The sequence below is a fragment of the Mobula hypostoma genome, chromosome 8 (genome assembly GCF_963921235.1).
Source record: "Mobula hypostoma chromosome 8, sMobHyp1.1, whole genome shotgun sequence".
NCBI classification, from domain to species: Eukaryota; Metazoa; Chordata; class Chondrichthyes; order Myliobatiformes; family Myliobatidae; genus Mobula; species Mobula hypostoma.
In genome coordinates this window covers 62,297,771-62,311,214 of record NC_086104.1, presented here as the reverse complement: position 1 = coordinate 62,311,214, position 13,444 = coordinate 62,297,771, and the positions used below count along the sequence as shown (strand labels likewise).

The following is a 13,444-nucleotide window of genomic DNA, read 5'->3' as shown; positions in this document are numbered from 1 at the left end:
TGGGTATATGACAAGTGGTGGGCTTGTCATGCATCGCCCTTACAAAAACACTTTACATCATACTAATTATCCAATATTTAGTTATAATTATTTTGAGTATGGTTAATAGACGTGAGGAATGAGTCACACTTGTGCATTTCTGGTTTTTAAAAGCTTGCAGTTAGTTTGAGCTGAGTTGGAGTGTTATTTTACATCTGTTTTGATCAGAATGTTCTTAGTTGTGGTACTGGTGTATTGGAATATTTTATGCTGCTATACTTGGAATTTTTAAGTTCAATTAAATTTGTCTTAAGATGCTTGCCAGTAATTCTCATAGAATCAAGCAAGGCCGCCAAGAGGAAATTAAGTAGATACATAAAGAATTACTGGGTCAGAGAAGAAGAGCTGAACTCACGTGACGGCTATACCTGGATCTGTTGAAGACTGAAATCATAATCTTCAATGCAGGTTTCCCCTGCCATCCGAAGGTAGAGCGTTCCTATGAAACGGTTCGTAAGCCGAAATGTCGTGAAGCGAAGAAACAATTACCATTTATTTATATGGGAAAATTTTGTGAGCATTCGCAGACCCAAAAATAACCTACCAAATCATGCCAAATTACACATAAAACCTAAAATAACAGTAACATATAGTAAAAGCGGAATAATAAGATAAATACACAGCCTATATAAGTAGAAATACTTTTCCACAATCATTACTGAACTGTTCTCCGTAGTGAAAATCTCACGGAAGCGCCATTGGCAGAAAATTTCACACAAGCGCTGTTGGCAAAAACACTCTCTCCAGTAACCTTTAAGCTATGAAGCGCCAAATCATACCAAATAACACGTAAAAATACACAGCCTATATAAAGTAGAAATAATGTATGTACAGTGTAGTATCACGGGAATCGGGAAGATAGCTTGCCTAGCACACTGATGGTGGTGTGTTAGACTGAGTGGTTGCAGGTTGGGTGGTGCAGTGGCCCCCACCCTCCAGGCCGCCGAGCGATACATTGCCGTGAAGCATGCAGGAATGCAGCGGTAGCCGGGAGGTACACAGCATATCTTTAAGAAAAATGCCGAAATAAACAAGCTAATTAATAGGTGCTGCCCGACGCGCAATTGTCGGCCCAGATCAGTGCCAATTTCAAAGCTAGGCGAAGTTGGTGCACCCGATTTATGAATAGACGTCATCTTGTGTTGAGACAAAAAACAAAGATTACTCAGAAGTTGACGAGCGACCATGAGAATAAGATTACGGCCTTCCAATATAATCAAGCATCGAAAGGCACATTCTTACCCACTCTCACTGATTGGTAACATGGACAAGACACCAGTGTTCTTTTATTTTGCTGGCAACCACACTGTCAATCAGAAGGGGGAGAAAACAGTCCTTGTCAAAACAACTGGACACGAGAAGCAACATTTTACCGTCGTGTTAACACATATGGCTGATGGGACCAAACCACTACCGATGGTGATTTTTAAGAGGAAAACATTCCCAAAGAAAGAAAAATTCCCGCGGGATGTTTACGTTCAAGAACGCGGCTGGATGGACGAAGCGGGTTGCTTGAAGTGGGTTAAAGAGGTGTGGCGTCGACGTCCCAAGGGCTTCAGGAAGGAAAAGTTGCTACTTGTCAGGTGAGACAAAAGCAGCATTGAAAGCTGAAAATACGGACATTGCAGTCATCCCCGGTGGTTTGACGTCCGTGCTCCAGCCACTAGATGTGAGTTTAAACAGACCATTCAAAGAATTCGTGCGTCGACAGTGGAACGAATGGATAATGTCCGGAAATCAGTCATTCACTCCAGCAGGAAATATGAGGGCCGCATCTCTAGCTACAGTTTGCGAGTGGTAGTGCAATCGTTGGAGGAAATGAAGGCCGAGTGCATTGTGAAGGCCTTCAAGAAGTGCAGCATCAGCAATGCTTTGAATGGCACTGAAGATCATTTGCTTTGGGAAGAAGACTGTGGAGATTTGGCAGCCAGTAAAGCTGCAAATGACGATGTCGAAGCCGAAATTGACAATCCTTACGATGAAATGGTGACTGCCGAAGAATGGGACGTGATTTTCGGAGAGTCAGATATTGAAGAGTGTGAGAGTTTCAAGCTCTGAACATTTGATGACAACAGTCTGTAGGAGTAAATTGAGGAACAGAATGCGTTTTGTAGATCTTTTGTGTGGATTTCAAACGCGTTTCTATTTTCTTTTGAATTTGACTCAAAAACAGTCAATAAATACAACCTGTCTTCCGTGTATTTGTTTTTCCAAAGTTGGCACCCTTTGTATAAGCCGATCCCCTAATTTTAGGACCAAAATTTAGGGCCAAATTCTCGGCTTATACACCGGAATTTACGGTATTTTGATTATGTACTATGATGTATTTTTTATTTAATTTGGAACACTATGTTAATGAATATACTTATTTTCTACTAACCTTTAAAAACACCTGTTGGAAGTATTTACTTAAATTATTTTTCTATTTCAACTTCAGCAGTAGCATCTCTGCTTTTTATCTTAGGACTAAGTCTTGACCAGGTGGATATCTTATGGCATTGCCTTGTGGAGGACCCTGAATGCTATGATGATGCTTTACATTGGTTTCTAAATCAAGTTCGCAGTAAAGACCAGCATGCAATGGGCATGGAGACATACAAACATTTATTTTTAGAAAAGGTTAGTAAAAAGTACAGTTTATATCTTTGGATATTTTGCATCACTGCAGAGATCTCTTCATGAATTTTAGGTATGTGTAAATGACGAATGAACTGTAAGTAATGGTGAAGGAGCTAGACTGTGCCTCATTTTAATAACAGCTTTTGTCTTGTCCATTATAATTTGGGTAATATATAGTGGCAGTTTCAATTGTTTTCTCATTTGGTCAAATTGTGTGTTTATACATTTCAGATGCCACAGTTAAAACCAGAAACTATCAGCATGACTGGTTTAAATCTGTTCCAACATTTGTGCAATTTGGCTCGTCTTGCAACCAGTGCCTATGATGGTGGTTCTAGTTCAGAGGTGAGAGATATGTATAATTTTGTACTAGAGAAATTTCCATACTAAATTGATGCTTATATGCAGTAAGTTTCGGGCCAAGTTGTTTGAAAGTAAAATAGTTACTGCTGCAATTCTACATTTATGTTTACAGGGCTTTTAATATTGTTATGGTTGCCTCAAATTGAGCATTAGATTTTAAGTTTTTCTGCTGAAAAATAGTTCTGTCATGAATATTTGAACTTGATTTTGAGCTGATTGCTGTCAATATGAGTTTGTAGCACTTCAGAAGAGCACTTGACTGGAGTTTGCTTTGAAATAATGAAACTTCATTGTTGATTTAACAGACTTGAATACATTTTTAACCATTTGTGGTTCTATAGTAATTCTGCAAGTGAGGAGGGGTATAATTCGTTCTACAAAACATGAGTTTTCTAAAATCTAAATAGGTGCTTGTTTGTACAGTTTATTTTGAAAGTAAACAATATGAAAAATTCAGGAAACATGGCATGTTGTTTGTCATTAATAATTTTACTTTTACATTGGCATTGATGAAATTTCTAATTCTGTAAATGTTCTTTGTATATTTTATGTCTAACTGCCATGAACACAAATGGCCAAACAGTTTCCTACTGTATGTTGAACTTACTATGATTCCATGGTTGTATGTATTAAAATGACGATAAGCATTTGTTTGTTCCAAAGCAGCTTTGTGGAATGGATCAACTCTGGGGCATTGCATTAAGGGCTCAAACAGCTGATGTTAGTCTTGCTGCTATTCAGTATATCAATTCGTATTATATTAATGGTATGTAACTTTTATTTCAATTATGTTAAATGTTATGGTTTATAATGCAATTACTTATAGAATAAAATATGAAATTTTATTGTTGATGCAGTGCAGGTACTCTCCAACTTACCTGTGACAGACTTTATTGAAGGATCTCCAAACATCTATCATGTGAGCCTTAAGATGTAGGACCATAAGACATAGGAGCAGAATTAGGCCATTTGACCCATTGGATCTGCTCCACCATTCAATCATGGCTGATACTTATATCTCCTCCTCAGCCCCACACCCCAGCCTACTCCCTTTATCCTTTGATACTGTACAGACACAGAGCCACCAAACGTTCCTCGTGTGATAACCCTTTCATTCCTGGAATCATCCCTGTGAACCTCCTCTGAACCCTTTCCACTGCCTGCATATCTTAAATGAGGAGCCCAAAACTTTTCACAATACCTCACCAGTGCCTTATAAAGCCTCAGCATCACATCCCTGCTCTTGTATTCAAGATCTTTTGAAATGAATGCTAACACTGCATTTGCCTTCCTCACCACCGACTCAACCTGCATTAACCTTTGGGGTGTTCTGCACAAGGACTTCCAAGTTGCTTTGCATCTTAGTTTTTTGGATTTCTCCCCGTTTAGAAAGTAGTTCGCACATTTATTTCTACTATCAAAGTGCATTACCGTGCATTTTCCAACATTGGATTTCATTTGCCATTTCCTTGCCTATTCTCTTAATCTAAGTCCTTCTGTAGCCTGCCTGCTTCCTCAACTCTACCTGCCCTCCTCCAACCTTTGTATCATCTGCAAATTTGGCAACAAAGCCATCTGTTCCATCATATAAATCATAAAAAGAAGCAGTCTCAACAACGACCCCTACAGAACACCCTTAGTCTCCGATAGCCACCCAGAAAAGGATCCTTTTATTCCCACTCGCTGCCTCCTACCAATCAGCAATGCTCTAACCATGCCAGTAACTTTCCTGTAATGCTATGGGTTCTTAACTTGGTAAGTAGCCTTATGTGTGGCACCTTGTCAAAGGCCTTCTGAAAATCCAAATATACAACATCCACTGCATCCCCTCTATCTATCCTACTTGTATTCTCCTCAAAGAATTCCCATAGGACATGGTGTGTGACAGAATATATTCTTCTGTATATTCCCATCATAGTGCGGAGATCTCGACGGTGAGTTGGGGTTGGTGGGGAGATTGCCAGTGGGGAAGGGAAGAGAGAGGCATCTTGGCAAGGACATTGGGCCCATGTTTGTAGGGGTGGGAATGGTTGTGTAGTGGCTGTTTTGATAGTTTGCCATCTTTTTTCCTTCTCCCCTTCTTCCCACTCGCACAGTGATGGAGGCGAGATGAGTTGATGTTTTTACATGGGAGCAAAATCAAAAAGAGTGATGAATAGAGGACTGAAGGTGTTACATTAGAATGCACATGGTATACTGAAAAGGGTAGATTATCTTGTAGACCAGTTAGAGATTGGCAGGTATGACATTGTGGGCATTGCTAAGTCGTGGCTGAAAAAGTTGGGAGCTTAACATTCAAGAATACATATTGTATCGAAAGGACAGGCAGGTATGCAGAGGGGGTGGGATGATTCTGCTGGTAAAAAATGAAATTAAATCCTTAGAAAGAGGTGACATAGAATCGGAGGAGGTAGAATCCTTACAGGTAGAATTAAGAAACTGCAAGGGTAAAAACACCCTGATGGGGGTTATATACAGGCCTCCAACAGCAGCCAAGATGTGGGGTACAAATTACAATGGGAAATTGAAAAGATATGTAAAAAGGGCAATGTTACAATTGTCTTGGGGGTTTCACTTTTCAGGTAAATTGGGAAAATCGGGTTGGTGTTGGATCCCAAGATATGGAATTTGTTGATTGCCTCCAAGTTGGATTTTTGAAGCAGTTTGAAGTTGAACCCATTTAGGGAATGGAAATTCTGTATTGGGTGTTCTTTAATGATTAAGATTTGATGAGGAAGCTTAATGTAAAGACTGCAGTTTGAGAGGAAGAAGCTAAAGTTGGATGTATCATTATTACAATGGAGTTAAGGAGATTACAGAAGCACGAGAGAGGAACTTGTTTGGAAGAAAGCACTGTCAAGAATGATGGCAGAACAACAATGACGAGTTTCTGGGAACAAATTGAAAGGAGCAGGATAGATACATCCCAAAGATGAAGAAATATTCTAAAGCGGGGATGAAGCAACCATGACTGATGAGGGGAGTCAAAGATGGCATAAAAGCAAAAGAGAGGGAATATAACGGCAAAAGTTAGTGGGAAATTAGAAGATTAGGTAGCATTTAAAAACCAACAGAAAGCAACAAAAATAACCATTAGGAGAGAAAAGATGAAACATAAGGATGAACTAGCCCAAAATATTAAAGTGTATATCAAAAGTATTTTTCAGTTATGGAAAGAGTAAAAGAGAGGCCAGAGTAAATATCAGACTGCTGGAAAATGGCACTACTGAGATAGTATTGCACAACAAAGAAATGGCAGACAAACTTATAAAGTATTTTGCATCAGTTTTCACTGAGGAAGACACCAGCAGTATGCTAGAAACTTAAGAGTGTCAGGACAGAAGTGAGTATAGTTGCTATTACTAAGAAGCTGCTTGAGAAGCTAAGTGGTCTGAAGGTTGATAAGTCACAAGATTTACCGCATCCCAGGGTTCTGAAAGAGGTAGCTAAAGAGATTGTGGAGGCATTAGTAATGATCTTTTAAGGATCACTGGATTCTATAATAGTTCCAGAGGACTGGAATATTGCAAATGTCGGTGCACTCTTTAAGAAGGGAGGGAGGCTAAAGAAGGGAAATTATAGACCAGTTAGCATGATTTCAGTGGTTGGGAAGATGTTGGAGTCCATTTTCAAGTCTGACTTCTCATGGTACTTCGAGGCACATGAGAAAACACAGGTAGGTCAGAGTCAGCATAGTTTCCTTAAGGGGAAAATCCTGTTTGAATTCTTAACAAGCAGAATACACAAAGGAGAATGAGTGGATGGTGTATACTTTGATTTTCAGAGGGGTTTTGTAAAGGTGCTACACTCAAGGCTGCTTAAGGAGATAAGAGCCCATTGTATAACAGGACAGATAATAGCTTGGATAGAAGATTGGCTGACTGACAGGAGGCAAAAATTGGGAATGAAGGGTGCCTTTTCTGCTGACTAGTGGTGTTCCACAGTGGTCAGTGTTGGGACCATTTCTTTTCATGTTATGTGTCATGATAGATGATGGAGTTGATGGCTTTGTGGCCATGTTAAAAGACTATATGAAATTAGGTGGACAGGCAGATAGAGTTGAAGAGGCAGGAAGTATGCAGAAAGACTTAGATAGATTGGCAGAATGGGCGAATATGTGGCATATGGAATAGAATGTATGGTCAAACACTTTGGTAGAAGAAAAAAAGGCATAGACTATTAGATATTCTAAGGCAAGAAAATTCAAAAATCTTAGGTGCAAAGGGACAAGAATCCTCATGCAGGATTCCCTAAAGGTTAACTTGCAGTGTAATTTGGTGGTAAGGAAGTTCAAGTGCAATGATAGCATTCATTTCAAGAGGACTAGAATATAAGAGCAAAAATTTCATACGGAGACTTTTTAAGGCATTGGTCAGACCTGCACTTGGAGTATTGTGAGCAGTTTTGGGCCCCTTATCTGAAAAAAGATGTGCTGACGTTGGAGGGGATCCAGAGGAGGTTCACGAGAATGATTCTGGGAATGAAGTTATCAGCTTATGAGGGAGGAGTGTTTGGTTGCTCCGGCCTATACTCACTGGAGTTTAAAAGAATGGGGGAGGAGCATCTCATTGAAATCTATTGAAAATTGAAAGGCTGAGATAGAGCGGATGTGGAGAGGATATTTCCTGTGGTGGGGGTGTCTAGGACAAAAGGGCACATCCATTTAGAACAGCGATGAGGAGGAATTTCTTTAGCCAGTGGGTAGAGAATATGTGGAATTCATTGCCACAGATGGCTGTGGAGGCCGCATCGTTGAGTATATTTTAAACAGATTCTAGTCAGGGCATCAAAGGTTATGGGGAGAAGCCAGGAGAATGAGGCTGAGAGGGATAATAAATCAGCTATGATGGAATGGCAGAGCAGACTCGATGAGTTGTATGGCCTGTTTCTGCGCCTAAGTTTTATAGTCTTTATGGTATCCAAAAATGAGAGTTAAGGGACATCAGAAGACATTGAAACAGGGGCTCAGAAACAGCAGTGACAGTTAAGAAAGGTCATAGCCTTCAGCATGGTATGAAAAGGAACAGTGATGATCACCTGATATATCAAAACATTACAGCACCTGACTTCTCTTCCATCCTTTTGTCATCATTTCATCCTTCAAACTTTCACTTTTGTTGAAGTGAAAGTAGAATGAGCAAAAGTAGCTTTTATATAATTACATGATTCAAGGCCCACTCTGTGCTTCTTCATCCAGCCGGCTGATAATAAAACTTAAAAATTTATAATGAAAAAATGTCAATGTAAACTTGTTATGTAATTAAATCTTTCCACAAAGGTGTCTTTCTGGCAGCTCCGCTTTGTATCTTAGTTAAACATAAAAACTCAAAGAAACACCTACCTACGAGTCACTTAACTTATGTTTATTGAGTTCTTGACATCTTAATATCTGTGTAGAGAGTGGATTCCAACTAATTGGGCCATTGATTAATTGAGACAGTGGCTTATTTGGGATAACTTTTAAGAAACAAAAACTAATTGAGAAAATAGCCAAGGCTCCCTTCATTTATTTGGAGGACTTTGCCTCTTAATTAAGACAGGAACCTGTTGCCAAACAGTTCTAACCAGCATCAGTAGTGTGCACTTGTTTGACCATTAGATACTACACTGTACTTGGAGCGAAGAATCTTTAAATAGTGTCTGTTACATGGGCTTCTGTTCAAAAAGCAGTGATTTTTGTCACTGATGGTTGGTGAGAAATAAGCAGTAGGACAATTCAGAACTGTTTCGCTCAGTGCTGTTTCAAGCAGTCAGGCTTGGAAATGCCAGAAACAGCCATGAGTGAAAATGAAACAATTTCACTGGTAGATACTTTATTGATCCCAGAGGAAATTAGTGTCATAGTAGCATTACCAGTGCAGAAATATACAAATATTAGAAGAGAATTAAGAAAGATTAAAAAATAAGTTACCTCAAGCAGTCTAACAGGAGGGGTTCATCACTTCCCCGGCTGTAGGTTGACTCATCATAAAGCCTAATGGCCGAGGGTAAGATTGACCTTATGTAGCGCTCTCTGGTGCAGTGCAGTTGTCCTAGTCTGTTACTAAAAGTGCTCTTCTGTTCAGCTAAGGTGGCGTGCAGAGGGTGAGAAATGTTGTCCAGAATTGCCAGGATTTCCCATAGGGTCTTTTGTTGTTCTACCACAGCTTCCAGTGTTGTCAGTTTGACTCCTATAACAGAGTCAGCTTTTCTAATCAGTTTATTGAGCCTGTTTAACAAGTTAGGAACGACGAAAGAATTTGAAGGTAATAACAATCATCTTGAATGTTACACTGAAAATTAAGATTTGTAAAATGCAATCAGCAATTGCATTGCATGAAGGCAGTCCATTATCGACACTAAGTGTCTGCACTGATTTTGTTCATATACAGTCAAAAGATTATGCAGCGTACACTGGATGAACACTTTCAACGGTAACTATTTGGAACCAACACAGTTTTATAGTACTGCGGTAGTATTGGTAATGTTCTAAGTTGTTCTTTTGTTTCATGTAAATACGAGGGGTGATTGATACGTTCATAGCCTAAGGTAGAAGGAGTCAATTTTAGAAAACGTAGCACATTTATTTTTCAACATAGTCCCCTCCTCGTGTTAGTGACACGACCGTTGGACTAAGTGTGTAAATGTAGGAGGAGACTATGTTGAAAAATAAATGTGCTAGGTTTTCTAAAATTGACTCCGCCTACCTTAGGCCATGAATTTATCAATCGCCCCGCATACATAATTTGTTGCTCAGTTAAACAGAAGGTTTGTCACTTTTTTGGGTACCTTTTTAATTATTTCCATGAAAATATGGCTAATTATGACTGCTGTTTAATTGGGCCAAAATGTACTGGTCCTGTGTGTCCCAGTTAACTGATGTTCACTGTATTATCCAAAAATATGTAAGAATAATGCACAAATAAATAAGTTTACAATTGTTTCAGGTAAAACTGGCTTGGAGAAGGAGCAGGAATTTATCAGTAAGTGTATGGAGAGCCTTATGATGGCATCAGAAAATCTTGAGAAAGAACCGCAGTCTAGTCTTACTATTATTGAAAGGGGACTGTTGATGTTGAAAACACACTTGGAAGCATTTAGGAGAAGGTAAATAATTATTTGAATATAAGTTGCTTAAAAGTTGTACTTTGCTTCCCTTTGTGTTTAATTCAGACTCTGGGAACTTTTCATGGACTCTTCTTATAACCAGTTTTCACCCTGCCCCCTCAGTTTCGCCACTCTTTTATACACCCTCTTTCATGAAAAGAGGCGTTTCAGCCGATTGAGTGAGGGTCCACCACCCATTTTACACTAACACTACATTTATCCTGTTTTTTTATTCCATCCACTTTCTCTTCAACTTCCTCCAGATTCTGTCAGTCACCTCACACTAGTAGTAATTGACAGTCATCAAGTAACAACCAACTAGGATACCTTTAGCACGTGGAGGAAACTGAAGCACCTCGGGATGTCTCGGGGAGAATGTGCAAGCTCCATATAGACATCATCCACTGTCAGGATTGGACCTGGCTCTCTGTGGCTGTGAGGAAGTGTCTCTACTACTGCCCCACTATGCTGTTTCTGGACTTGTGTTTATGCAGTGTCACTACACTGTTTAATAGGCTTCACTGGACTTCATATCAGACTAGCTGTTTCCTTTTTATTCATTAAAACATTATTTATGTATTTGAAACTTTGGCACGCCTAAAATTTTGTCACATCTCTGTGACATGTGCAGCTGATATTGTTAGACTGTAAATTCTGCCAGTCCATAAAATAATAGGATTAGTTATGCAATCTTGCTGGGTTGCCAGCAGATAGGTGCAGTGGTGTTAAAAAGTTTGTGAACCCATTAGAATTTTCTCTTATTTCTGCATAAATGTGACCTAAAATGTGATCAAATCTTCACATAAGTCCTAAAACTAAATAAAGAGAACCGAATCAAATAAATAACGCAAAAAAAATTATAATTGTTCATTTATTTATTGAGAAAAATGATCCAATATTATATGTATTTGTTGGAAAAAGTATGTGAACCTTTGCTTTCAGTTACTGGTGTGAGCCCCTTGTACAGGAATGACTTCAGCCAAATGTTTCCGGTAACTGTTGATCAGTCCTGCACATAGGCTTGGAGGAATTTTAGACCATTTCTCCATACAAAACTGTTTCAGTTCATCAATATTTCTGGGACAGCTTGTATGAACAACCCTCTTCAGGAGATACCACAGCATCTCAGTTGGGTTAACACCTGGACTCTGACCTGGCTATTTCAAAACATAAATTTTCTTCTTTTTAAACCATTTTGTCATTGATTTAATCTTGTGTTTCTCATCATTGTCTTGTTGCCTCATCCAACTTCTATTAAGCTTCAGGTGATGGACAGGTACCCTGACATTCTCCTGTGAAATGTGTTTATACAATTTGGAATTCATTGTTCCCTCAATGATTGCAAGCTGTTCAGACCCTGAGGCAGCAAAGCAGCCCCAAACCATGATGCTCCTTACACCATGCTTCACAATTATGATGAGATTTTGGTGTTTGTGTGCAGTGCCATTTTCCTCCAAATATAGCAGTGTGCATTTCTGTCAATAAGTTGAACTTTTGTCTCATCTGTCCACAGAATATTGTCCAGACTGTTGTGAAACATACAGGTGGTCTTTGCAATTCTTGTTCGGTGCTTTCCTTTTTTCACCTCCCTCAGCATTGCACGTTGTGCTCTTGGTGTGATCTATGCAGGATGTCCACTCCTTGGGAGACTGGCAACAGTACTGAATTCCCTCTATTTGGAAACAATTTCTCTTACTGTGGACTGATGAACACTCATGTCTTTAGAAATGCTTTTCTAGCCTGTTCCAGTGTCATGCATCTCTACAATTCTTCTCCTGAGGTCTTCTGCAAATTGTTTTGATTGAGTCATGGTGCACATATAGAGATCTTTCTTGAGAAGCACAGGCTTTGTCAGTAACCTGACTTTGTGTATCTGTTTCACAGGGCAGGGCACCTCTACAACTCACTCCTCCAATCTCAATTCATTGATAGGAAAACCTGATTCCAACTAGCTTTTGTAGAAGGCATTACCCCAGAGGTTCACATACATTTTTGAACCTAAACTGTGATTGTTTAAATGGTGAACTCAGTAATGATAAGAAGTAGTACAATTGTTTGTGCGTTATTTATTTAGGCAGATAGTGTTTGTCTATTATTGTGACTTAGATGAAGATCAGACCACATGTTAGTAATGCAGAAAACCAGGTAATTGCAAAGGGTTCACAAACTTGTTTTGCAATTGTAGAGGGTGCTGCCTTATATTTTTTTCCCCCAAAAACAGCCATTTACTGAAATGTTGGAACTAGTAAAAAGTATTGATTCCATTGAAAATTAAGTAATGTGGGCCAGCTGGTGGCACAGCGACATTGGCGCCGGACCCAGGAGTGGAAGTTCCTGGGTTCCAAACTAGTTGGGTCAGCCCCCGAGTACGCTTTCCATCCATGCCAGGTTGAGTGTGAGATCACAACTCAACCTCGTAAAATAGAGGGAAAATACTGTGAAAATGTCTGTGTGAGGAGTGACGTGCCTCACAGTCTCTCTCTCGCTCCACGCCCTGTAAAAAGCCATGAAAAAGACATCATCGCGGGCACACAGACGCAGACGCACAGATGGGCATGCACGCATATGCAGACACGCACGCACGCACGCAGGCACACGCCAAAGAAAAAGAAAATTAAGTAATGCATTGAAAATTGGTGGACTTTGACAATCTTTTACAATGAAAATGTAATAGAAATTATTACTGCTTTGTTCTAAAAAAATTTCTTAAATAAAATTTTAATCCAGAAATTTTATCTTTTCATGTTGAATCGACAGTATATTTAAAAGAAAGTATTTGTGTTTTTCTTTTCATTGTTCCCATAGGTTTGCTTACCATTTACGGCAGTGGCAGATAGAGGGTACGGGTATTAGCAGTCACTTAAAAGCCCTTAGTGATAAGCAGTCCTTACCGTTACGAATTGTTTGTCAACCAGCAGGGCTGCCAGATAAGGTAATTAAAATTTTGTGAGTTATTGATAAGTAGTACAAATCTTTAGTATGGGCCAATTTAAGTGTATAATTTGGACCAAATGTATCTGTTCAGGTAAGTAATATATGCAGTTGCTGCAAAATTATTTGACTTGGAGCACTACATTAATGTTCTGACTTCATGCTGCATTCCTAAAAGTATACAGTTTTCTCGCTGTTAAAACTACTGTGTAGATTCATTGAAAAGTTCAGTGAGGATACACACTTGCTTCTGTCATATTCAATGATTCAGTGGTTCATTTTCTTTTTTTTTTGTAATTTTTATTGAATTCATCATCAAACAAACATTTCCATAAGATGTATTTCAGATACTGTACATATATATCATATAATCATATTTGTCACAAATCTCCACATAATATTTATC

At 39.1% G+C, this 13,444-nt stretch overlaps 1 protein-coding gene across 10 annotated transcripts in view; it reads left to right on the top strand.

Moving 5' to 3' along the window:
- usp34 (ubiquitin specific peptidase 34) overlaps window positions 1–13,444 on the top strand; it is a 292,582-nt gene that overhangs the window by 120,742 nt on the left and 158,396 nt on the right. For 7 of the 10 annotated variants that reach the window (XM_063055969.1, XM_063055963.1, XM_063055961.1 and 4 more), the window contains 5 exons: window positions 2,504–2,658; window positions 2,890–3,003; window positions 3,685–3,787; window positions 9,948–10,107; window positions 12,913–13,039. In XM_063055969.1, coding sequence (XP_062912039.1) covers window positions 2,504–2,658; window positions 2,890–3,003; window positions 3,685–3,787; window positions 9,948–10,107; window positions 12,913–13,039 — 659 coding nt within the window. The remainder of the gene's footprint in view (window positions 1–2,503; window positions 2,659–2,889; window positions 3,004–3,684; window positions 3,788–9,947; window positions 10,108–12,912; window positions 13,040–13,444) is intronic. The other 3 variants (XM_063055968.1, XM_063055966.1, XM_063055960.1) reach the window with 1 other exon arrangement.